At 40.8% G+C, this 26161-nt stretch overlaps 2 protein-coding genes across 3 annotated transcripts; one reads left to right on the forward strand and one right to left on the reverse strand.

Annotated features, from left to right (window-relative positions):
- Positions 1-2851: 2851 nt before the first annotated feature.
- On the reverse strand, positions 2852-4251 carry c6h14orf119 (chromosome 6 C14orf119 homolog). The gene is made up of 3 exons (XM_065277186.1): positions 4093-4251; positions 3356-3765; positions 2852-3272 (listed from the first exon to the last, which is right to left on the reverse strand). Exons 1-3 carry the CDS (start codon positions 4220-4222, stop codon positions 3099-3101), a joined length of 714 nt encoding a protein of 237 aa, XP_065133258.1. The 5' UTR covers positions 4223-4251; the 3' UTR covers positions 2852-3098.
- Positions 4252-4687: 436 nt separating this feature from the next.
- On the forward strand, positions 4688-25721 carry acin1a (apoptotic chromatin condensation inducer 1a). 2 transcript variants are annotated; one of them, XM_065276991.2, is made up of 18 exons: positions 4688-4928; positions 5987-6052; positions 6170-6281; positions 10008-10069; positions 10238-13567; positions 16501-16659; positions 16975-17063; positions 18860-18920; positions 20837-20882; positions 21035-21183; positions 22945-23085; positions 23187-23370; positions 23453-23598; positions 23672-23779; positions 23864-23971; positions 24054-24369; positions 24446-24546; positions 24653-25721. In XM_065276991.2, the coding sequence occupies exons 1-18, from the start codon at positions 4791-4793 to the stop codon at positions 24941-24943; spliced, it is 5607 nt and encodes a 1868-aa protein (XP_065133063.1). In that variant the 5' UTR covers positions 4688-4790; the 3' UTR covers positions 24944-25721. The 2 variants fall into 2 exon arrangements, with proteins under 2 accessions (XP_065133063.1, XP_065133064.1); XM_065276992.2 differs by having other exon boundaries at positions 4765-4928; positions 18863-18920.
- Positions 25722-26161: the final 440 nt, after the last annotated feature.

Below are 26161 nucleotides of genomic sequence, written 5' to 3' on the forward strand. Positions count from 1 at the left end.
AATTTGAAGAAACTATGACAGAAAATGAACACAAACTAGATTATTAATGAATTAAATGGTTTTACCTCTAACGGGAATAGCTGTGTGATAAAGTGAAACTAAAGGGTTAATTAAAGACAAACTGAAGCAGATGCTGTAAAACATCCGGTGAACGATGATAGATACTACGAAGATTGTAAAAACTGATTATTTCCCACTATTAATTGCATTATCTTAAAGCAACACTATGTAGTTTTTTTACCTTTAAATAATGTCTCTAAAATTATTTCAGTGATAGAACAACTTTTAACTGGACAAATTGTACTGTTGCTGCAACCTAAGCAGCCTCCTAGCTGCAACAAGCACACTCTGAAAGTGGCGGTGGAGGGTAGGAAACACAGCCCCACCCCTCTCCCTGCCTGCAGAAGAGTGTCTGATACCAGGCACTGTTGCGCTTTTCAACCACATGGGGGAGCTGTAAGTCATTTTTACATGGAAACTACATAGTGTTGCTTTAAAAGAGTGTAACTACACTCTAAAAAATATTGGGTTGTTTTTAACCCAGGGCTGGGTATATTGGACAGAAAACATTTCTGGGTTAAAATGACCCAAATAATGGGTTGTTTCAACATGGTTGATTAACAATAACCAGGGGGGCAGGGTTTCATATTTTATTGAAGCTTCCCTGGACGCTGCCATTGCTTAGCGAACCCCCACCTGCTGTTAGCATCCCATTGACTCACATTCATTTTGGCGTCACTTTGACAGTGAATTACTTTACATCTGAGGCATTTAAAGACTCCATTTATCCATTAATTATTTCTAAAGAAACACAAAAATGTATGAAAGGCTCCATTATCATGTATCTTACGTTATGGCCCATTAGAAGCAGTTTTTGTAAAAATAGGCTAACGACTGCGTCATAACCTGCGACTCTTTGTCGCACAGTAGAAAAATTACCGCAGGCAATCTTTAACTGTCTATGAGGCAATCGGGTGAACGTGGAGGCATAAAGTCAAGGGAGATTATTAATCAGAATACTTACCAAAATTTGCTCCTGTTCACGCTCGCCATCTCTGCAAGATTCGTTGGGTGATTCAGATTTCTCTTGGCATGGCTATTAGAAGACTTACAATTGTCAAAGGCCCTGTCCCAAATGGCACACTCCAGACTTGTGGTCCTCCTCAGAGTCCACACTTTGATGACATCACGTAGTCCAGACTTTAGGGACCCTTGATGCGAGTCCACGTGGGTGCACCGGAGTCGTATTTTGGGACAGACTCGAGCATCACACCGGAAATAGGTAGAGAAGTTGCCCGTCAGTGTGAACTCCTCCCTTCCGTCGTCTGATTGGTCCGATTGCCCTTTCGCAAGGACTTCTGGGTTGGCAAAGTGCGCGAAGCCTGCTGCAGTGCGGGCTTCGCTGAAGACCGCATCAAGGGGGCAAAGGAGGCCCTGATAAGCACACTTCAAAGCGTAAAAATGACAGATGGGAGACCCTACGGACTCGTAGACTAAGCGAGAACGCGCAATTTAAGGCCACGAGACCGAAAGTCCACATGAAGTGCGCCATTTGGGACAGGGCCAGACAGGTTGCTCACGTGACATCTACGTCATTAAGCTCAGTTTGAGTCTGCGCAGTACGCTCGACCCCCAGGAAGTGCGTACTCTTCTAATTGACTTTACTTGTCTCTGTTGAATCCAATGGGGTCGCTGTGTTCATTTCTTTTACTGTCTATGACAATAACCCAGCAGTTGGGTAAAAACAACCCATTATTCGGGTCATTTTAACCCAGAAATGTGTTCTGTCCAATAGTTACCCAGCCCTGGGTTAAAAACAACCCAACATTTTTTAGAGTGTACTGTAGCATGTAAATAATACACATAAATAACGTGAGCAAGAGTGCTCAACAATTATATCAAATCAACAGGCACGTGCAACATAGCTTGTTCACCAGCTAACTTACTTTAAATTTGCAAGAACTATAGAATAATACAATAACAGGCTTAAATAAACCCAAAACATAAGTTCAATTACAGTTCTCACGGACACGCGTTTTATCAACGGGCTAACCTACATACAGTTGACGGACCATTTCGGCCGTGGGGCGCAAGTGCACGCTCGCGGTGTGAAGCACATTCGCGCTATTCTCCGAGATGCACTTGATGGCCTTTTGTGCACCAATTTTGATTTTATATTTTGGACGACCTAGTTAAGGCGGTAGGGTTTCCCAGCTTAGGCGGGCTGCCTGAACTGCAAAGTGCTGTGGGAAACCCTGATAAAACTAGGGTCAATATTGGACCACGCGCATTTTGCAAGGTGGAGAGATCTATGATATTTTAAAGGGTTCAAGCTAGAGAGCTTGCCACATTTCTTCTCGACAGGTAATTGTGCTTTATCAACCATTGATTGTATTTCTGAGTGTTATGTAAGTATGCTTGCACACACACTGACGAGGACGAGCTCGATGGGAGGTTGCTCTGTGGTAGTGTGGGAGGGGCATGAAAAGTGTAAACATTCAAATCATCTCAATCCTTCAGATTTGCCTACTGCAGCTTTAACTTGAAATTTGGATCACAACTAAACTAATAAAAAAAAATTATAGCACTTCTGGTGTGAAATTTTTTTATTTTATGTATTTATTATAATAAATGTAATTGCTAATTTTTTACCCCCCTAAAGACACTTCCTTTAAACTATAGTGTCTCCTTTGAAAACAAGACCAATATTAAGCTTCTAGACCAAAAAATGTCTGAGTTACATAAAATTTGAAGGTGTAGCCCTACATCATCTTTTCAGGGCTGCACCAGTTATGAGGTAAAGACGGTAAGAAGTCCATCTGGGAGAGGCATAAATAAATATTGAAACAAATTAATCTTAGAACATTTAATAATAAGCTTTTGCTTCAGTTACAGGTATTTTGTTTGAAAAATTTCATGAGGTTCTTCAAAATTTCATAGTGCCTCCTTAAACAATGACCATGTGAATATAAAGTTTGTATATTGTGCATAGATATTAAAACACACATTTAGCAGTATAATAATAGTCCACAGAAGACTGTATTTAAGAGTGGCCATTTTAAAAAAAGCACATCTCTGTCCCTGCATGAAGAAGACCATCAATCTCTGCCTGCTGTTCCAGCGACTCGGCTATAAAAGCAAGCCACAAAGACCGGGTCCTTCTCCTCCAAGCCGTTCAGAAAGGAATTTCTCTCCTCCTCACTCCACGAATCAAACCACTGAGTCCACAGCCGTAACTGGCATTCAAAAATGTTGGGTGGCCGATCATTTACCTTAAAAAATATGAATACAAGTTAATTAAACATGCAAAGCATCATTTAACACTCACGAAACACAAACATACAAAACATATCACCTGTAGTGTGTTGAGTTGGTCCAATAAACTAGACACCTTTCCAGGCACAGCCTTCGAGATCAGATCTTCCAGAAAACGTTCCCTTTGATCAGCACTCCATACCAAAAACCAGCTGAGCACGCACCTTTGCTCCTGAAGCGTCACATAGGACACCGGCAATGGGTCTTCTCTTGAGCCCATGTTGAGAGATGTACAGGACAGATCCTCCAGACGCTGAGGGACGATGCATCCTGAAGCAGCAGGAAAGTCTGTGATGGAGACTGGAGGATGAGTTGGCCAACCTTGTGTGGCAGACATCCCAAACTGTGTGGTAAGGTTGGAGATGTGTCTTTGAGACTCCAGTGCATGGGGCATCATGGATGCTTCTGGTTGGTTTGAGCTTTGTAAAGCCTGATGGAACCAAGCCATTTCTAACAAAGACGGGGGAAAACAAAGATTTGAGACATGGCATTTAACATAAGAAACCTCCAGAGTAATTTGTTGCGTTACAGTTGATAAATATTTTTGTAAACTTTACACATGATTAAAAAACGCATAGCTATAGGCAAACTGCGTTTAGCTTATATTATTTATTCTTTTCAATGCGTTTTATTGCGTTTATTACGCACACTTGCTCGTGACTTCCTTGTTATTATCATGCTGTGCTCGCTAACGTTTGCTAGCTTGCCAAACACACAGAGCGACATCCTATTTTAAAGATTACTTGCGTCAAAATATAATTTGAAATAAAATGTTACCCTCGTCACAGTTTGATCTGTCACCTTCCGTCGAAAAAATGCATGTTGTGACTTTGAGTGTCGGTAATAAAAAGATCTCGGCGGAGCAGAATGAACGGATCGTCGCTCGCTGTTTATAAACCTCTCGCATCTGTTTGACCGATACAGGAGGGGCTCTGCGTACACAGTGCTTGAATAGATTATAAGGGTATGCTTTGTCATACCCGTGTTTAAAGATTTTTCCTGATTAATGTTTTATTTAATAGGTTTTTGGGTGGTTCAAATTCTGGAGAAAGATACATTTTCCATTATAGATTTTATATTTTACATTAGATTATTTATTATACGACGGGAGTGCATGTAAATAAATTAAAGGAATCCCATCTATAAGGAATAATTGGTATTTAATATTATATATTAAGTTTATGTTTTAAACTATGATAAATCATTAAACTGCTTAATTTGAATACTGGAAAGACATTCTTTAATAGATTGATTTTATGTTTAAACATAAAATGTTTAAATCAGTACTATGAACAAAATGCTTTTGATATTGCAAAACGTGTTTATTTATTTATTTGTTGCAACTAAAATATCAAACCACTTTGATGTTCTCCGTTTCCACTCCGCCTCTTCCGGAAGCGCTCGTGGCGCGCTGACGTCAGTGAGGAAGGCGTTGCGGACTGCGCGAGCTACAGAACGAGCGAAAGGGAATCAAGATGGCGGACCTCGAAGATGTAACGCTGGACGGGAGGCCGCTCCAATCGCTCCGGGTGGCGGATTTGAAAGCCGCGCTGGAGGAGAGAGGGCTTCCGAAAAGCGGACAGAAGAATGCCCTCGTCAAGAGGCTCAAGGGGGTGAGTGAAAGCCTCCGTTTCATCAGGCCCGCAGAGTCCAGAGACCGTGATTCAGAGGCCGAGCGTCGGTGGGCTCGCGCTAGCCGCTAGCGCGCACTAGCTGGACCGCTTGTACAGTGTATCATCATATCCCCCGCGGATGCCCGTGTGTGTTTGTATGCGAGATGTGCTGAAGCTCGGTTTATTTTCGCTGAATCTGCAGCGTTGCGTGTGTGATTTGGGAGGGCGCAGACGTCGCAGAGGGTTCTGGGGGGTGCACTTGTGTTTACAAATCTCCGGGCGGCCGTGAACTGTGAGGATTTTTTAACTTGTCGGCGGGTTCGCGCTTTGTGTGCATAATGTGTTAGTGAGTGAGGGTTATGAAACGGGGGCGCGCTTACAAGTGGTAAATCGTCTGTTTTTGAACGATATATGTGTGTTCTTGAAACGGTGGCTCTTGAATGTCATGTGCTTCGCTGAAATAAACACTTAAGTCGCGTCGCAGTTGCTGGGGGGTGGGGTGTATGAGATTGATGTTGTTGTTGGCGCCGCTGTTTTGAAGTTTAATCTGAAGTTACTGTTGTAAACAAACATCTGTCTCTCTCTTATTTCTAGTTCAGTCCCTAACTTATTTTAACTCGTGCACTACGGTTTTTAATAAAGTATGAATTCTGTAAGAATAAGCGCGTGAGTTTGATATATTGGATTATGTTTTGTTTCGTCAGTGGAGGCGTGTTCATGTAACGTTAGTTTACTTGGTAGGACATTGCTTTAGCTTTGCAAAGCTCATAGGTTTTATCTCAGGATTGAACATGCTGACAAATGTCTATAAATACTGTAACCTGGTTGGAAAAAACACCTGTAAGTGTAAACTTATCAGTGCTTCCTTTTTGTATACTCATTCAGCTCAGACTTTAACAATTTAATATTACTGTCTGTTTTTGATCATGAAGTTTGTTTATGCAAGAGCTGTATATCAGAGCCCGTTCAAAGTTTAGATATATATGTTTCATAGGTGTACTTGTCTGCTTGGTACAGTTAATGAAGTATGCATGTCTGTCACTTTGCATGTGCAACAGGCTCTCATGTTGGAGAACCTTCAGAAAACCTCCTCTCATCACATCGGCCTGCAGCCCAACTCCCGGGTGAGCTAAAATGCAATGCTTCGTAGTTTAAACAAATATGTTACTGTATGTTATTAATAACTGGGATCCTGAACTCAAACAAGCAGACTATATTGAAATATATGTGTTCTTGTTTAGATTGGGGAGGAAATGAGCCAGAACAGTTTTATTAAACAGTACCTGGCAAAACAGCAAGAGCTGCTCAGACAGCGTTTGGAGAGAGAGGCACGAGAAGCTGCAGAAAATGATGGTGAGTAAGAGTATTTGGCAATACAGCAATAAAATTTACCTGTACTTAAAGCTTACAAGATTACTTCACTTTCTTAAAAAAGAAAAAATCTGGATATTTACTCACCCCCATGTCATCCAGAATGTTGATCGGGTTTTAGGGATGCACCGATACCACTTTTTTGGAATACGAGTACTTGCATTTCAGTACTTGCCGATACCGAGTACTTAATAAAAAAACATGATTTAAATTTACAGGTAACAGCTTTAGTCATATAATTTAACAAAAAAACAAAGGACTAGTTTTCCAGTTTGTTGTAAACTCTGCCTCTTTGGACAACACAGGAGGCATTAACCCCTTACACGCCGCTCAAACATAGACATTTCCCAGACAGTGGTATCGATTCCAGGTATTTTGGGGTTGGAAAATGATGATTGTGTTTTTTTCTCTTCTTCTTTCACTAAATATTTGAATCTGATCATTTTCCTGAATACACATATTTAAAACAATTCTATGTGTCCTGAGTGGTTGAAATGTTGCATTTTCCTGTGTAAGGAGTGGTGATTATAAGAGGTCAATCGATTTATCGGCCGGTCGATTTTAGGCATATTTAAAAAAAACGGCTTTGGACGATTTTGCTGCAAAATTAGGCCGATTAATAGGCAGACGCATCTGCGGGCACCTAAGCGTTGTTGTAGATCTCGTGACGCTGCCTCTTGCTGCAAGCAGATCGCTCCCGTCCCGTGTGTGTGCACTGTGCAGCCATGCCTTTTTCACAAACAGCTTTAGTAAAAGATGGGAGGATCGCGCGAATTAAGCAGCCAGTACAACAGCGCGACAGGCTTATGTCTCGCGGTGCACTGTCCGTGCAAAGATTAGGCTCATTTCATGTGATTAATGAGTGATGATGAGTTTTGTTTGTGTGACACAGAGAGCAGAGCCGCGCGCGCACGCTTTCTGTCTTTAAATTGTCTCCCTGCTTTTATTACTCAAAACAAAACTGACTCGATGGCGAAAGGTCGGAAGACCAAATCATATCCACCGCGGAAATGTTTTTCGTGTTGTTACAGTAACACTTTGTTTACAGTTTTGCGTTGCTCAGCCTGGATTAGAACACAATGCGTCCGATTCGTGAACTGACTCCTTTGAACGGATTCGTTTGAAAGAACGGTTGAAACAACAGATCTGTCCCAACACTAAAGTCACAAGACGTCACTGTCAGCACAATCAGTCACTTATAGCGCCTCAGAAATAAGAATGTAAATGTGTTTAGAAAGATTTGCCCTAAATAACGGTCTCAACTAAAATCATAGAAATTAACTATGTCAACTTTATGATGAATAAATAATTTATCAGGTCTACCAAATAAGGATTTTATCCTACAAAGCAATAAAAGCCATGGTAAAAAACTGATCAAAGATGATGACAGCAGTGTCAGGTACTATCTGTGTCTGATAAATGCATGGTGCAGAGGAGGTTGTAAAACTCTTCAGAAAGACCAGTAATAATTTTTTTAAATACTTTGACTTAAATATTGACACATTTACACTTTAAAATATCTGCTAATGATGAGAACATTTAGATTATTATGTACATATAGAAAATCGGGCAAACATATCGGCCATCGGCTGCTCTGATTTCTAAAAATCAGCATTGGCCAGAGAAAAGGCCATATCGTTCGACCTCTAGTAATTATATGTTTTTTTGTATTTATTGTGAGTTTATTAGGCCTATTCTCATACCGTTAGGGGTTTTGTGTTGACCAACCAGACTGCACAAGACCTTTGTACGTTTCCTTTACTTTAACTCAAAACTTAATGACAGAAAACCTGTCTGGCACCCCAGCATATCAAAACCGAACCAAAAGTGAGGGAAAACCGTTACAGCACGTTGTTTGTAGATGTGCGCTTCGCTGTCATCCAACATGTATCCCAGAAATTAGGTTTGTTTGAGTTCATGCTGTTAATACAAATTGGTAAATTTAATTTAATTTATAGAATGAAAACAGTGTTATTATTCACTTGGTTCCATTTCTGTACCTATAATACTGTTAGACCTTACTTTATTTATTACTTTGTTCTTTTCTATTTTGTGTGCTTGTAATTTCTTGATTTGTTCTTATATTATGACTCAAAAGACATAGTTTAATTTATTTAACCAGCCAGTGGTTCAGTTTTTCACTTGCTCTGCCAAAATTTTCACTGGCCCCAATAAAAATGTCAGTGTCACATATTTAAAAATAATAATTCAAAAGTCAAATATTGTATACATATACAACAGACATGTTCCAACAAAAAAAAGGTTCCCAACTTTTCTGCTTTACCTGTAAACTGACAGCAAACTGTGCAAAATATTGCATTGTTTCTTTCGTCGTGTTTTACCCAAATAAACGTCTGCTTCCAAGATGTTAAATAATATACATTGATGAAAATAAATTTTTGTGAATAAGGGTAAAGCACTGGCCCGATCGGGCAAGTGACAATACTTTGTTCTGGCCCGAACCTCTCATGCGTGCCCCGGGCCACCGGGCAGTCCTTTATGTTGAGCCCTGCGAGTACTTTGTTGTAAAATTAAGTAATTTTAAATTACATTAAGGGTTTCAGGTCCACCCTTTTCCAAGGTCCACTCAGTTAAAAATGTATGGTCTTGCCACTGATGGACAGATTATGTCAAAATAAAATTATTGCAGATGTAAAATAGTAAGGTGATGCCACCTGTTACAGTTTTGCACATTTATCAACCCATTTAATTAAACATTGTTTCAGTTACTAGTAAAATGTTAAAATTTTTATTATCTAAATTGTCCGTCAGAATTAAAATTATTATAAGGGCTATAATGTATTTTTTGTGTATATTGTGGTGGTTTTGGGTTCCTTCCTTCCTTTTTTGTCCTTGGCGAATCACATGCCTGTTTGATGTCTTTCTTTGTTCAGTTGAGAAGAAATAAAATTTTTTGAGGAAAACATTCCAGGATTTTTCTCAATTTAATAGACTTTATTGGACCCCAACAGTTTACAGTTTAAATGCAGTTTAAAATTATAGTTTAAACGCTGCTTCGAAGGGCTCTAAATGATCCCAAACTGGGAGTGAGTAAATTATTGGGATTTTTTTTAAAGTGGAGTAATCCATTAATGTTTAATGTTGTCTCTGCTGCAATTTAGTAGTATATCAACCTATGAGGAGCGCTAATACAAAATCTGCTAAACGCCACCTCCATCAAAAATGAGACTATGAAATAAACCAAATGCTCTAGGCAATATTGTCACTGTTGGGGGGTAGTTAACTACAAGTAGTGATGCTACTAATTCAGCATTTTGTAGATTGATGCTAATAGGCTTTATGCCAGCTGCATAAAGCCTGGACAAGCTGATTAATCCAGGTGTGTCTGATTATTGTTGTTGTGACTACTGAGGTCAGGCACACCTGGAATAATTAGTTTGTCATATAATGGCAGACAGGAAACAAGGAGGTGGCTGAAGTTCAGGAAGTAGTGGAGCTGGGCATAAAGCCTATTCAGTTACTTTTAAAACAGTGTAGCTTTAACAGCATTTTCCAGCAGTGTAGTGTGACCAGGTGCCACATTATGTTGTGCCTCCGCAATGCCTTTCAGTGGATAGCAGCGCTGAGCGCAGCAGCAACTTCTATTCAGTTATACCTCTTCATGTGTGTTTCCTCTTCGTGTGCAGTTTTAGATCTTTGTTTTTGTCTTTGATTGTTATTCATTTATTCCAAACTTGTCTTATGTAGGGACAGACCAGGAAGACCACACAGAGGCCAATGACAGCACAGTCTGTCCTGCCCCTAATCAGGTTAGAAACATAATTGCTTTGCTTTACTCAGTTTTGTTTATGAAGTATTATTTCTTAATTTTTTTATTTATTTGTCATCATTTGTTATATGCTCAAGATTGTGTTAACTTTAGATATTTTGGAGGGTACATTTTTACCATTCATCTTCAACACATCTATTTTCATCAGGATGTTGCTCCAACCTTAGTTGACCAACATAAGCCTACAGCAAGTGAGGGCAATGAGCAAAGAGATAAAGAAATGCCCGGACAGCCATCACCCTCCACACCTGCCCAACCTGGGGCGATAGCCTCTTTGTCAGTGCGGGTTGTTGGTGAAAGAGGGCCGACTTCAAGCCACGTACCAGCTGACAGTGATGACGACAGCGGAGACGATGACGAGGAAGAGTGGAAAACGAATGCTCAGCGGAGTCGTCAAGCAGAGCTGCCAAAAAAACAACCAGTGAGGGAAAGATCCAGTGGTTCACAGCAGCAGCAGCCACCCCCCCAACACATACCTTTGCTATCACAGCAGCTCAGACAGCCCACTCCACCACCGTCTCCTCCACCTGAACTTTCTTTCCCACTCCCAGACACCCCTAAACAGAGCCCTCCTAGTCCAGGAGAGCCCCCGTCTAGGCAACGCATGTCTAGCTCTTCCAGCTCTGGTAGTTCAAGTAGTGACAGCCGTAGCAGTAGCCCTGAACCAGCAGGCGACTCCACAGAACGCAGACCCGGACCTCTGACCTTACTGGCACGTAAAATGGCATCTGAAGGAGCTTTTTCTGGGACGGGCAAGCATGGTAGGGAGGGGGTTGATAGGCAGTCTGCAATCACCCACACAGCAAATGCAGCATCAGTTCTGTCATACCCTAGTTCAGTGATCTCCAACCAGGGAGTTAGTGTTGTCAGGACGGCAGTGATAGATGGGAGCAATGCCTTGGAGCAGGATGGGGAAAGCCGTCATTCATTAGAGCAAGAGAATGAAAAGCGGCAAAGACAAAAAGAAAAAGAGAGGATGAAAGCTCTTGAAAAGGAGAGAGAGGAAAGGGCACTGGAACAGGAAAGACGTGAGCGCGAAGAAGCTCTCAAACGGGAGAGGGAAGAGAGAGAGAGGGCTTTGGAACTACAGAGAATAGAGAGAGAAAGACTGGAGCGAGAACAGGCTCTAGAACGAGAAAGGCAAGAAAAAGAGAGACTGGAAAAAGAGAAAGCTTTAGAAAGGGAGAGACTGGAACAAGAGAGGATAGAAAGAGAGCAAGCTAGGGAGAGGGAGAGGCTAGAGCGAGAGAGGATAAAAAGAGAGAAAGCTTTGGAGAAAGAGAGGATAGAAAGAGAGCAAGCTTTGGAGAGGGAGAGGATTGAAAGAGAGCAAGCTTTGGAGAGGGAGAGGATTGAAAGAGAGCAAGCTTTGGAGAGGGAGAGGATAGAGCAAGAGAGGATAGAAAAAGAGCAAGCTTTGGAGAGGGAGAGGATAGAAAGAGAGCAAGCTTTGGAGAGGGAGAGGATAGAGCGAGAGAGGATAGAAAGAGAGCAAGCTTTGGAGAGGGAGAGGATAGAGCAAGAGAGGATAGAAAGAGAGCAAGCTTTGGAGAGGGAGAGGATAGAAAGAGAGCAAGCTTTGGAGAAAGAAAGACTGGAGAGAGAGAAGATAGAAAGAGAGAAAGCTCTGGAGCGAGAGAGGCTAGAAAGAGAGCAAGCTTTGGAGAAAGAAAGACTGGAAAGAGAGAAGATAGAAAGGGAGCAAGCTCTGGAGAGGGAGAGACTGGAGCGAGAGAAGATCGAAAAAGAGCAAGCTTTGGAGAAAGAAAGACAGGAGAGAGAAAAGATAGAAAGAGAGCAAGCTCTGGAGAGGGAGAGACTGGAGCGAGAGAGGGTCGAAAGAGAGCAAGCTTTAGAGAAAGAAAGACTGGAGAGAGAGAAGATAGAAAGAGAACAAGCTCTGGAGCGAGAGAGGATAGAAAGAGTGCAAGCTTTGGAGAAAGAAAGACTTGAGAGAGAGAAGATAGAAAGAGAGCAAGCTCTGGAGCGAGAGAGGATAGAAAGAGAGCAAGCTTTGGAGAAAGAAAGACTTGAGAGAGAGAAGATAGAAAGAGAGCAAGCTCTGGAGAGGGAAAGACTGAAGCAAGAGAGGATAGAAAGAGAGCAAGCTCTGGAGCGAGAGAGGGTAGAAAGAGAGCAAGCTCTGGAGCGAGAGAGGATAGAAAGAGAGCAAGCTTTGGAGAAAGAGAGACTGGAGAGAGAGAAGCTAGAAAGAGAGCAAGCTTTGGAGAAGGAAAGACTAGAGAGAGAGCAAGCTTTGGAGAAAGAGAAGCTAGAAAAAGAGAAAGCTTTGGAGAAGGAAAGACTGGAAAAAGAGAAGATAGAAAGAGAGCAAGCTTTGGAGAAGGAGAGACTGGAGAGAGAAGCTACATTGGAGCAACAAAAACAAGAAAAAAAGGCCAAGGAACAGGAAAGATTGGAAAGAAAGAAGTCTTTGGAGAGAGAACAACTTGAAAAGGAGAAAGCTTTGGAACAAGAAAGGTTGCAAAAAGAACAAGCTCTTGAGCGTGAGAAAGAGGCACAAAGGAAAGCAGAACAGGAGAGAGAGCAAGCATTGGAAAAAGAACGAGAGGAGAAGGCTCTAAAGGAAGAAAAGGAGAGAACATTGGCGGAGAAGGAACAAAAAAGAATACAGGATGAAAAAGAGAAGGCTTTGAAACATGAAAAAGATGAGGAACGAGAGAAAGAAAGAGAAAGCCGTCTTCCTCCATGGAAACGTGGTCGTGATATTAGTGGTTTCTCCCGTTCAGTGGCTAAAACTCCTGAGAGTCATTCAGGGAAGCCTGGTGGTAGTGAGGATGGGGATTCTCAAAGTGTCAGCAATGATTCTCGATCTACAGAATCTGTCCCACAAAAGTCACCCACACCCGTAACACCATCATCCCCTCAGTCCTCCTCTAAGAAGTCTCGTATCCTCAGAGATGCTCCTTTGACTACTCCTCTCCCATCATCTCCAGCTTCTGTGTTGAAGAGACCTCGGACCTTCTCAGACAGACCTATGCCACAAGTTCCCATAATTCCGTTAGCAACTAAACCTGAAGAAGAAGTGCAAGAAGATGCTGCTCAGGACCCTCAAACATCACTGCAGACTGTCAGCCAGGGAGTCCTTGTTTCAGCTCCCCATGAGCTAGAGACCAAATCCCCAGATGCGGCTGTCCAAAAACATGCATCACAACAGAAAGAGAAAGAGGAGACATCAAAAGCAGGCAGAGAGATCCAGGACAATGAAGAAGACACTAAGCATGAAACCGTTAGGAAAGTTAGGGATGAGGAACAACCTCCTTCATCGCCACCAGAGAAGAAAAGAGAAAGGGAGAATGTAAAGAAAGATGTGGAGAAAAGAGAAAGAAAATCATCATCCTCATCCAGTGATAGTTCCTCATCTGACTCAGATTCTGGGTCTTCTTCCTCTTCACGTTCCTCTAGTTCGTCATCATCCTCGCAGGAGAAAACCCACTCTATTCCCGATGTTAGGAAGGTGAGTGGTTCAAAGGTTCCTCGTATGTATTTTTATCTGTTCCCCCTTGCTCTCATTTTTAAATACTTGGCTTTACTCAAAACAGAACGAGCATTGTAACCATCAAATGAGAATGCTCCTTAAAGGTTCTCTAAGCGAATTCACGCGTTTTAGACCATAAAACATTTTTTGTTACATACAGCACACATCTCCTCACTATCTGCTTGCTACCTGACCGCTGATCAAACTGTAAAAAACGCGATCTCTGTAGACAGCCCAGGCTCTACAAACTTCAATATACACACAGTGGCCAAACCTGCACCACAAAACAAAACAAAGTTTTACAGCCAATAAACGCCAAGAAGGATTTGGGGGTGGGGGTTGGTCGCGTTCACGGGGGAGGGGGAGGAGTTAGCTACGCTCCGTTTGTTTGAAAACAGTTCAAATATCAACAACAAGTGACGTCGAACATATTCGCTTAGAGAGCCTTTAATAGAGGTCGACCGATTTATTTTTGCCACCTTTAAAATAACTTGAATGTAGCTCTACACCGCACAGGTCGGACCATACATATGTATATGTGAAAAAGTCCCTACCGCCACTCTTTCGCACCACCTTGGACCATAGATATATATGTAAATAGATGCTACATTCGGCAGTTTCAGAAGCATAACTACTAAGTTTGATTTCACACAATGCATACAAAAACTGCACATTTGCAGCACTAATCTTTTAGAGCTGATGTTAACAGGTGTCAGAAGTAGAGCTGAAGCAGTGCAAATCCGGGATAATGTTGACTTCAAGTGCATGTGTTAATTTAGTATGTAGACATGCGCGAGTATTACCAAAACAACAATAGCGGCCTACTAGACTATGTTTGTGCTGCTCAAGATACTGAATGTTTTTATGTTTCTCAAGAAAGTTTACAGAAAACTTAAGCTATGTAAGGTAGGTAGAGAAAGAGACCCTGTGACTTGATGTCACTCCTGCAACTTTTTCAGACAAAACAAACGGCAATGTGCTGCATCATCACAAACGTTTATCATTTTCACACGCTTTTATGCCTTGCCATTTAAAATATTTAGAAGATGCGTAATAGATCTCAATAAGCTACTCGCATGCTGTTTGAGGAGTTTTGTGTACACACAAATCCGGAGCTCATCCCTAGAAATCCGGATCTCAAGGTTTTAGACAGCATGCGAATACTAACCGAGTTGGTTTTGTTGTGCTTGAACAGACATATTTACAGAAAATTAGGTTGTAGGGACTAGAGATGCCCAGGTCTGGGTTTTTTCCAACCCGCAGGTCCAACTTTTATGAAATTATTTGGCCCGCACTGCACCACTGTATCTATTTTTACAACCTGTCCCGCAACCATTAAATAGAGATACTAGGAATTGTAATATAAGCGAAAACAGGCTTTATTTCAGACTAAAACTGCTTGGAAACAGCCATTAGGTTATATTGCCATGTAAAGTGGCAACAACATACGCTTATAAACTAGTGTTGTCACGGTACCAAAATTTCAGTAGTCGGTACCGATACCAGTACAAATTTACAGTTCTCTGTAAAATTTTCCGTACCAAAGCAAAACACAAAAAAACATGCAAATTAAACACGATTTTATTAATAAAGTTACATGTGGCTGGTGGCCGGAGCTGCTTGGCGCTTTTGTGTTGTGAGGTCAAAGGTTTAGGGACATAGCAAGTTACGTTGCTATGTAAGCCTACATATTGTAACCTTACCAAAGAACCTAATAAAAAATAAAAATATATTTTCCTAAATATTTAATATAAGCTATAGAGAATTGCACGCAACATACATTGTTTTTTTATTTTGTGCCCCAACCCGCCCCACTAATAAGGTGACAATTTCTTTACTTGACACGCGGGTTATGAGACGACCCATGCATCACTAGTAGGGATGTTCTGAGAGGTAGAGAGAGGATTTATTTAAAGGTGTGTAACATTTCTAAATTAATTGCAAATGTCAAAATTGAGAGGTTTGGACTTATTTTTTACTTAATTAATTGTTTTAGTTAATTAATTGTTTTAGTTATTGCTATTTTGAGTAAACTACAGAAAAATGGTACTGCTGGGTAAAGTGGTACCGGTTAAAATATCTCATCATCTGCTCTATTCTTTTACCGTCATAATGGTTTATATTTATCATTAGTGAATTGTAATACTATCGATACGTCACGTTTGTATTTAAATGCATCTTGGATCAAAAATGGCAGCACACTGACTCTACATCACACAAGACGTTCATTAGTTTACTGAAGCTGCTTTTAAACTAGCAGCAACAAGCAGTAGCAGAGCACCGCAATCTCATTGATTTCAATGAAATCTTGGCGACTTCCGGCTACACGAGCGACAGTGACCGTTGCTGATTGGATGGGGCGTGTCCAGTCGTGCGACAAAGTTGAGAAATGTTTTAACTTTCGGGAGCGACTACGAATGAGAACGAAGCAGTGGAGTTCACGTCATCCGTCTCTCGTCATTTACTGGAGTGGAAGTTACTCATTTGTTTATGACAATCAGATTTAGAAAAGCCTCTTTTGAAAGAAATGAGCGACGCACGGCGACAAAGTTGCTTATAATGTGAATGTACCTTGAGAATGATTGTCTTACTTACCGACATGGAGTCCATTCATGATCTAGATGTGTTTACAATCAAACGTGACATCTTTCGATAAATAAACTCTCAGAATATGAATCGCTTTCAGTTTTTACATTTCATTGCTCCTTTTTGAACTTTTTTCCACCAGTTCTGTTTGTTGTGCAATGCCTGAAATTGAATTTTAGGTCATTATGCTGATTACATGGTTTATTATTGACTCTTAGGTTGAATTGCATGGCACCCTAGTTTCAAGTTGTTTTTTAACTACAAAATGTAATACACTCTCCTATTCACACAAAAGATCTTAACATTTTATTTCCCATCTTCCATAGTCTAAAGACATCCAGAAAGATATTTCATCTCGGAACACAGAAAAAGATAGCCCACCTGTGGCTGTGATTGAAAAGCCTCCTACAGCCCAGCGTAAAAAACGTGTTTTCACAGAGCAGGAGGAGAAAGATGTGAGCAATGTAGACGTCATTCAGACTAAGGTCAGTAATCAACTACCTCTGGACTACATAATTAATTTTCTTCCAAAACCCAGATTAAGCCTGGTACCATTTCAGTGCTACATTTCACAGACAAGGCTTAGATTAAGCCAGTATTGGCATTAGTTAAATTATTTAAGTAGCTTTTATTGAAGTTTCTCAGAAAAGACATTACTGGTTATACATCTTGAGACAAAGCAATGGCACTATTTTAAGGTGTTTCAGTGCAAGTTGCATTTTTTGTCTAGGCTTAGATCTTGCACTTAAAGCTGAACAAACATGACTGTATTTATGTGCCCGCTTTCCGTTTCACTTCAGAGGCCCTGCATTGAGCTGCAGGAGGAGAAGACAACAGGATTGAAAAAGGAAGATAATGGGGAAGATGAGACTATGGACAACACTACAAGGTTTGTCTTATGCAACCATTTTATTACAGTCCCCTGCAATGCAACAGAAAGGAGAATGCAAAAATGATTTAATGCCTGTTCATTAACATTTTTTTATTAAAGCAGTCAAAAAATTGAGAGACTCCCTTGCATTGACAGAGAGAAAAAAATGGATGGTTGTTTTAAGGTTTTATACAGTTATTGTGTATTATGACCTTGAACATCATGCAAAACTATTACACTGGTGACGCATGTTTTGATTATTTATTGAGCAATATCAGTGTTGATTTAGCATTGATAAAATGTAAATATTCAGAAGTTGTGTAAATTAATTCATTATGAGTAACCAATGGAAAATGTAAGTTCTGTTTTTATGTCTTAACAAAATAGTGGCTTTAATAATTATATTGTTTGTAATTAAATATCAGTTATTTATTAATATCAGGTTGTTATAAATGCCATTAATATTAAAAAAGTGTAAGTTTACTTACAATATCATTTGACTTGTCCCCATTGGAGATGTTAAACCAGATATGTTTTTGATATAGCTAAACATTAGCCTTATTTGCATGTCGTTGTTGCTGATGAAAGTGTTTTTTAACTTGTAAGATTGTAAACCAGCAATGGTTGTGTTTTTATATTAGACCTGGCTTTTAAACCTAATTTTAGAAGACATATGAGAAAGACATTGTCAAAGTTTAGTTGTGAAACAGTAATATTAAGAATCAACATTATATCTGTAACTGTACAGATACAAACATTTGGACACCAGCTAAATTTAAAGCGCTTGTGTGAATTGCGCGCAGGCAATCAGCGCGGCCGCCTCTCGGGCCGGTGTTAATGGGGTCCTGCTGCAGTGAGTCTCGCGCACCTCCCGTTCTTTCATCCAAACATGGTTGTACTTCGCGTTATTTGACCAATACCACCGGCCTCAAGGTGGCCCATTAGCTTTGGGCGTGCGGTGTTAAATGAATTCGCCGAGTCCTGTACGTTTCTAGTCATTAGAAAGGCGCTGATAGGTGCGTGATCTCATTGTGCTGCTCGACGCGAGTGAGGGAGGAGAGAGATGCTGCTGCTCTCCTTTACTCGCATCTCAAAATGCGGCGCAGCGTTTTTCTCTGTGTACTCTATTGGGTGTTAATATGTGGATTTGAGCACGTAGTGGATTAATAGTATAAATATATGTGTGTGTGATAGTATTTTTTTTCGATCGTTGAGGAATGAAAGAGACGCGTCTCTCCACTCAGCGGGATGAGCGCTACGTTCAGTGCGCGTGTCGCCTGGGGCTTTAATTTGGAGGTCAATGTGAAACTGCAGGCGGAATGTTATAGATATTATATAGAGATCCTAATGTTGTTCTAAGCAGATGGGGATTTTTCGGGTGATATGTGTAGTAGAGTAGGCCTGCTATTGCTGCATGTTATATAGAGAGAAGCCTTCGACAGGTCTGTTCTGGAGTCAGTTGTTATTATGGACCTCTGAAAGTTGTTCTGAGCATGTCATTAATTTTACTGGTCTTAACTTCTTCACACATCTGGTGCATTTTTCATTTTATTTGGCAATTTATATGTCTGGCATTTATTTTAATACTCTGTTATAATTAACTTATTTTATTAATTTGATAATTTTTTCGTTTTCTGTATTTTTTATGTCTCTGTTTCTATGTTCTACCTTCTAAGGTATTATTGCATTGAATTGAAATTAAACCTAATTGTTTTTTTGCCATCTCTTGCGTTGTGTACATGAGTTATGCATAATTTTTGTAACGTGATTTTTTTGAAATACCCCTCCTTTGTCTTTGCACCTCTCTTTCTCAGTAGTGAGGTGAAGGAAGCAGTCATGGCTGAGCCCGAGAAGCTTCCAGAGGGCAGTGAGGAGGTAAGACTACAGAAAAGTGCTGGGCGACCCAACTCTACCATTTACTATAGACAGCGCCCAAACAAAGAGGCAAACAACATAAAGAGGTTTCACTCTTACTACAAAAAACAGAATGAAATTAACATTGACTTTTATTAATGTTGTAACTACTTCAGATGCAGGCGTAATGCATTTTACAAAAAGTTTATTTGTAGTCCGCAGTACTTGCTTGTAAAAGCACAAGTTAGTCACGTTGACTTGCATATGGTTAAAATCTGGTCTAGTTTGTTTGCCCTCTTTGTGGTCACAGATCATGTAGCTGTTGTATGAACCTGTGCTGAGGCTGTCTTAAACAGAAGCAGCAGGGAGATCTCTCTCAATTTGGCTGATGTTTAAAACCCCCTTGATTGCTTTGTTATAAAGGTGCTCATGCCTCTTCCATTGCCCTTATTGGTACCTGCACACAACTGCTACTACCTCTACTGCAGCACCTGTTCCACTGTCCCAAGGCTATACCGGCAGATATGCCATTGAATCTGCTCTGCACATCTGGCAACAATGGAGTTGGCTAGGAGCACCTGTTGTTTGGACTGATAATGAGAGGCTGGGTAAAGTTGGGCGTGGGCCGTCATCGAAGATGATACAGCGGTCTCGTATGCCCGTGACAGTGTGGCTCAGAGAATGTTTTTTTTTTTTTGAGGATTGTAATGGACTTTTATTGCTACGTCTGGACTGTTAAAGCTGGCAGTTTTCATATCGGATAGTTTGTTTTCCTGTTACTCACTTCATTTTGGGACTTGTTTTTCTGTGGCTTTGTCTTCAATAACATCGTGATGGATGTTTTTGCTTTTCGATCCAAAAAAACCAAACATTTTGGACTTACCACAGCCGTGATCGCTGGACTCGCTGTATATCGCAGTTGTCGGAATTTCCGCAATGGATTATCGCAATGAAACACAACTGCTGGTTTTGCCTTACATCTGTGAAAACTAAACTAAGTCGCAACAGAAAACATCAACAGGATCAGCTTGCAGAATCATCTCCCTCTTCATATGGACACTTTTGATTCAGTGATTCAGACTATATCAAATCTTGTCTCCTGATCATTTTCACCAATATGTTAAAAGACTGTTCCACCTTTCCAAAATTATTCAAAAGATGGACATTTTCAGACTTCAACTTCACCCACTAAAAGCTCTTCTGCCGACCCGCTGTCACAAATCTGCCCAGCCTTCCTTGATTGGACTCTTGTTGCCTAGATACAGTAGATGCAGACGTGCGATTGGGCCATTCCCAACCCAGTGAAGAACATGTGTCAATGGTACCGGGAAATAAGTAGTCACTCTCCATTTTCTACTTTACAAGTTTTACCTAGACAATGCAAATGTTTAGCCAGAACTCCCTGGTAATTCATAAATGGAGCTATTGACTACATAATAAAGAGGAGATAGTTAGGCCACTGCAGTTTTAATGTAAAATAAGTTTTTTGGATATCATTTTTTACACTTTTTGAATAACCCACTACCTCAGCCAGAGGAGGGTCTCAGTGTGATAGATATTAATAATCTAAACTGCAGTATGGCCTTTTAAGAAAGTTTGGTCTTTTTGTAGGAGAGGACAGACCGCATCTTTAGACAAGTAATAGATTTATTTTAATAGATTTCAATCAAATTTGTAAATGCACATTAGAAACGTGCAAAATATGTGCTATCGTTCAATAGCAGTGGGTACACTGAAGAGGCGGTCTATCCTAATACATCTCCCATCATTTGTTATAACCTTGGTTGATGGCGCTCTGCTGTTTGGTCTCTCTCTTTTTCTCTCTACCTGTCCTCGAGTGTTTTTCTCTCATGCACATGCACTTTTGTTCTTTATCATAGTTTTTTATTCAGTAAATCTCACCTTTTCTTTTTGCCTTGGATTTGTTTATCTTTCAGAGCACCACGCCAAAGACCTTCTCCGCCCGGAGAATCTCGCTTGGCAGTGAGTACCTAAATGCTTTCTCTATTGTTTGGTTTTTGTAGGGACTTTTTACAACTCTTATGATTGTAAGAGTTTCCTACCATGCAAACCTTACAATGCACAAAGATAAGCTTAAAGTCAGAATCTGAAATCAGGGCATCTGTAATCTACAGGTAGCAAACCATCTCCTGGAGTGGGAAGTTCGGAAGGGGAAGTGGAGAGCGCGAGCGTGTCTGCTTCTGGTAGGAAGAGGAGATGGGGCTCAAGTACAGCCGTCACTGCCAAGAAACCTTCAATCAGCATCACCACAGACTCTCTTAAAGTAAGAAAACTATAATGTTTCCAGTTAAAAAGAAATGCTGAAGTTTTTGTTGGTAATCACTTTAATGTGGTTATACGCCAAATTAAGGGGCACTATCTTAGATTTAGATAAATCCAGGTGTTAGGTCCCAGTTTAGTGCTGGGCCTGTGTTTGTTTGTAGCCCCCATTTGTTACAACCGGCTTGGAGTTGCAAACATTAACGAGAGGCAACACAGGAAAAAAAGAAGTTTTATTTAACAAAATAATAATATATTTAACATAAGATAACCAAATAATCAGTAATCGGTATATGGACGTCAGTAGTGAAGAATGCGTGGTAGAGGCATTTTTCTTAATTTGCCGCATAACCACATTAAAGTGGTTACCAACAAAAACTTCAACACTTCTGTAAGCTGAGGGTCTGCATGTATGTTAACACAAATAATAACAGAAAAACAAAGGAAGTCGCTTGGTCAAGTTCAGTCACATTGTTGCACGCCCCGCAAACCACAGCGCTGGAGCTCTTATAGATGATAAGCCGCACTAAAAACCACTAAAACTCAACAAAAAACAAAAGGCCTTGATTTTATGCCAGAATGAGAGTATAGTTCCTAGCCATATCTGCCTAGAAAATCACAACTTTTAATTTTCTGTCAGTCTTTACACATGATGTTACTACAGGAGAGTCAAGTTTAAAATAGGAAAAATATCGAAACTCTTGTTTTTTGGCGCGATGCTAATGGTCTAATCCGATTCAATGGATTATGCTAAAAGTGGTAGCGCCAGACCCCGCGATCGGCTGAATGGATTCCAAAATGGTAAAAATCAAATGTTTAGCTGGAGAAAGAACATATTTTCAATAAAATTGTAGTGTCCCTTTTTTTACAAACATACCTTACAAAAAGCAATACTGGTGTGCATCTTGAGACAAAACAATGGCACTGATATATGAAGATTTTGGTTCCAAAACGCAATAAATCCATTTTGACTAATTTCAGTAAAAATGTGTTTCTATACCAAGAAAGTGACAAGATGAAAACCACTATTTTCTGTTAAATACTTTCACATAGCATCTTTAGGTTATAATAACATAAACAAATCAAATCCCTAATTTAATTTTTAAAGATTTATTATAAAAATTTTGCAATATGCAATAAATTCATGGCAATTTTTTTTTAAATGCTATAAATCTATTGAATCAATATATAAATGTGCATTCATCTTTGCCATGTTATATTCATTTAGTTGACTAGTGGTATACACTGATTAAAAAAATAAACATTAATGGCATTAATCAAAAAACACTTACTTTAGTTGCTGTCATTCTTGGGATGTCGTCGCTGAACTTTTTCGACAGGATCAGCGGTTAAATGTTTTGGTCCTGCTCAATTTTTGTTGACTTTGAGTAAAATAATGGAAAGTTTTTCATAAGATCCCCTCGGGTCAATGTGTTAGCATGACAGAAGGTTGATGCTGCTGTGATTAGTTAAGCGGATTTATTGCATTCTGCAGAGGAGGACTGGCCTTTGTCACAGTTTGGAGAAAAGATGACAGAATAACACGGAAGATATTAGATTTTGTGTAAAATAAAGAATTTACTTTTTAATACTGACCAGATACAATACTAATTTTGGCGGTAACTAATAAAAAAGCATTTTGGAACACGATCTGGGACAGTTAGGTGGTTAGGGATAAGCTCTGTCCAGGAAATGTTTTAGTTTCTTCCTAAAGTCAGTTCCTCTTTGGCTTTCTCTGATCACATGCATTTCTTGTCCCGTGCAGTCTTTAATTCCTGACATCAAGCCTAGCTTGGGCCAGGAGGCTGTTTTAGACCTGCATCCAGAGGAGATGCATCTTTCAGGCGAGGAGGAAGGCGGAGAGAGAGGCGACCAAGACTTGAAAATCAGGCGAACTGTAACACAGGTACGAGTTATTCCCTTTGCTTGAAAATAAATAAATAAATAAATCGGACTGCTAAAATGTTTAAGCTGTGTTGAAGTAAACTTTGGGCTTCCCAAATACAGGTTGTGCCCTCTGACACACAAGAGAATGGACAGAAGGAGTCCAAAAGAAGCGATCGTGAAGATGAGGAGGAAAGAAACGACCGGCAGCACAGACTTAGCCAGGAGGAGAAAACGGAAAACTCCGTTCAGATTTCTGTGGATGCGGAGATGTCCCCCCCTGGCCGTGATGTAGATACGAAGACCGGTGAGAATTTTGAAATGAGTCTAATTAGAGTCTGAATTGTTGTGAACTTTCTCTCATCCCTTTATTTGTTTTCCTTATGTAGTGACTCCCAGTGACACACTGATTCGGCGATCCATTAGCCAGCAGAAGTCAGGAGTGAGCATCACCATCGATGACCCAGTCCGCACAGCCAAGCACACCTCTCCTCCTCGTGGCAAGCTTTCTAACATCGTCCATATTTGCAATCTGGTAAGCGTCTGTGTGTCCTCTATATTGCACATTATTCATACTCAGAAGCTAACGGTTTTTGATGCATTTTAAGGTGAGGCCGTTCACGCTGGGGCAGTTGAAGGAACTGCTAAACCGCACGGGCGCTGTAGTCGAGGAGGCTTTCTGGATCGACAAGATTAAATCTCACTGTTACGTCACAGTAAGTCTTTATTTTTGTCTTTGTAGATTCGAAACGACCTGTTTTCTTGCTGTATTTGAGGGTCATTTTCTTCTTGTCTCTCAGTACTCCAGCGCAGAAGAGGCGATGGCCACACGGGCGGCACTACATGGGGTTAAATGGCCCCAGAGTAACCCAAAGTTCCTTAGTGTTGACTTCTGCCTGCAGGAGGAGGTTAGGATAGCAACGTCGTGATAAAAACACGTTTGGTTTTCTATGTAAACGTATCCCCACTTATTCCTGGCATGTCTCTTAGTTGGACTTCCACAGGGGTCTGGGTCCAGCCGGAGAAAAACCACCAGAGGAGGCACGCGGGGCGTCGGCTACCGGGCCAGGCCGTACGGTTCCCCAACCTCTCCTTCCAGACCGTGACCAGTGGGCAGAACGAGAGAAGGAAATGGAAAGGCGTGAAAGAGCGCGTGCGGAAAGGGAATGGGACCGGGATAAGGTGAGAGACTTCACCAAACCCGGAGAAGAACGGGAGGCTGGGGCCAGGCGGTCGCGGTCTAGAGAACGTGAGAGGCGGCGCAAGGAGAGAGGGAAGAGCAAAGAGAGAAAGACAGAGAAGAAGGGTGAGGACCTATTGCTTTTTGTGCATAGCAAATTTGTATTCAATTGCACTATTTTAATCTTGTGCATGCATTTTAGAAAAAGCTCCAGAAGAGCCACCGGCGAAACTGCTGGATGACCTGTTTCGCAAAACCAAAGCGGCACCCTGCATATACTGGCTCCCGCTTAATGAAGAACAAGTATGTATATTTCATTAAACAGAATTTAAATAAACCCCTTAAACTTTCTCTGAAAATCTATGCATTTATTCTTTTAGTGACATTTCAACCATGCTTTGCATTGCAGGCAGCACAGAGGGTAGAGGCTCGTGCCGAGCGCATGAGAGAGAGAGAAAAGCGGAGAAAGGAGATGGAAGAGGAGGAGGATAAAAAGCGCGAAGAGGAGCGCAGAGAGAGAACGAAGACCGGCGGAGCGACCGGAGGAGAGAACGAGAGAGAGCGCGACAGGGGTCGAGAGAGGGAACGCGAGGCGGATAAACGACGAGAAGGATATCGCAGGCCTGCCGGAAACAGTGCGAGCGGGAGCAGAAGGTCAAGGAGCCGGAGTGACCCTCCGCCCAGAGACCGACGGCGCTAATGAAAATCTGGAACTGTCCAGTTTGTAAGGCCCTTTCCTGTACGTGCTGTAACAGCTCTATGCCTACCTTTCTGAGGACCAACTCAGACTCGATACAAACACAAACACACACACACACTGCATAAAGATGCACACAAGTGCACACACCTCATTGGGACCACGGTGGTGCTGTGTCTCCATGTAGACTCTTGTCTCGTCGTCTGGGCTTTTAAGACTCCTGGTGTTCATTTCCCCTTCTCAGTGTTAATGGACTTCTGGTATAACTGGGCCGCACATCATCTTATTTGAAATGTCACCAGCTGATGGGAAAGCAGGGACTCGTAAGAGTCCTGTCCTCGAGCCCTTACCCACAGCCTCTGCCCCCCCGTCATGTTTTTAGGTAGTTTTTTTTTATTTTGAGGTTTGGTGATGTCTTCGTTCTCCTTCAGTGTAGTGCAGAAGGATGAGTGATGCTGCCTTCTTAAAGAAATGATGATGATGATGATGATCTGAAAGCTTTGGTGTGACCAGACTACCATGTGTTTTCTCCTTTGTTTCCCCCCTCTCGTTCATATTTTCTTGTCGTTTTATATCGTCCGCTTTTTACCACACTTTTGCTGTTACCCCGCGTTGCCATGGAGAATGGGATGCATATTTAACCTTTTCACATTTGGTTTTAAAGTTTTTTTTTTATCGTTTTAGCGTAAATGCTGACATTTGCTTTCTTTTTATTTTTTTTGTTTGCTCCTGTAAGTGCTGAATGTACAAATAATAAAAGGTTACATCTAAGATCTGAAAACGAGGTTTCTTTACTGATTCTGTACAGGTTAACATCGACCTACACTGATTAAGTCTATGAATGAGCGCTCTACATAGCATGTGTTTTATAAAGATACATTCGCTGTATTTTGGACATCTCTATTTAGCTACTTTGAGCTTTGTTTCCCTGTTCACCTGAAATAATAATAATATAGCTTACATAATATAACTAATTTCAATTTATTATTAATCCTATATATTTAAAGGGGACATTTTAAAAATAAAATGTAAAATAAACCTTTGGTGTCCCAAGAGTACATATGTGAAGTTATAGCTCGAAATATCTCATAGATAATTTATTATAGCATGTTAAAATTGCCACTATGTAAGTGTGAGCAAAAATGTGCCATTTTGGGTGTGTCCTTTTAAATGCAAATGAGAAAGTGCAGATCAAGGGTTGGTATTATTCTAATAAGATCG

This window comes from Paramisgurnus dabryanus, chromosome 6, assembly GCF_030506205.2.
Source record: "Paramisgurnus dabryanus chromosome 6, PD_genome_1.1, whole genome shotgun sequence".
Taxonomy (NCBI): domain Eukaryota; kingdom Metazoa; phylum Chordata; class Actinopteri; order Cypriniformes; family Cobitidae; genus Paramisgurnus; species Paramisgurnus dabryanus.

Excerpts from the sequence above, each read along its gene's own strand:
- c6h14orf119 (XM_065277186.1), bottom strand. The coding sequence starts at position 4,222 with ATGCGAGAGGTTTATAAACAGCGAGCGACGATCCGTTCATTCTGCTCC. Across the intron at positions 3,766-4,092 it reads CAGATCAAACTGTGACGAGG|AAATGGCTTGGTTCCATCAG; the intron begins GTAACATTTTAT and ends CGTCTTTGTTAG. Across the intron at positions 3,273-3,355 it reads ACCAACTCAACACACTACAG|GTAAATGATCGGCCACCCAA; the intron begins GTGATATGTTTT and ends ATATTTTTTAAG.
- acin1a (XM_065276991.2), top strand. The coding sequence starts at position 4,791 with ATGGCGGACCTCGAAGATGTAACGCTGGACGGGAGGCCGCTCCAATCG. Across the intron at positions 23,780-23,863 it reads AATCTCACTGTTACGTCACA|TACTCCAGCGCAGAAGAGGC; the intron begins GTAAGTCTTTAT and ends CTTGTCTCTCAG. Across the intron at positions 23,972-24,053 it reads ACTTCTGCCTGCAGGAGGAG|TTGGACTTCCACAGGGGTCT; the intron begins GTTAGGATAGCA and ends CATGTCTCTTAG.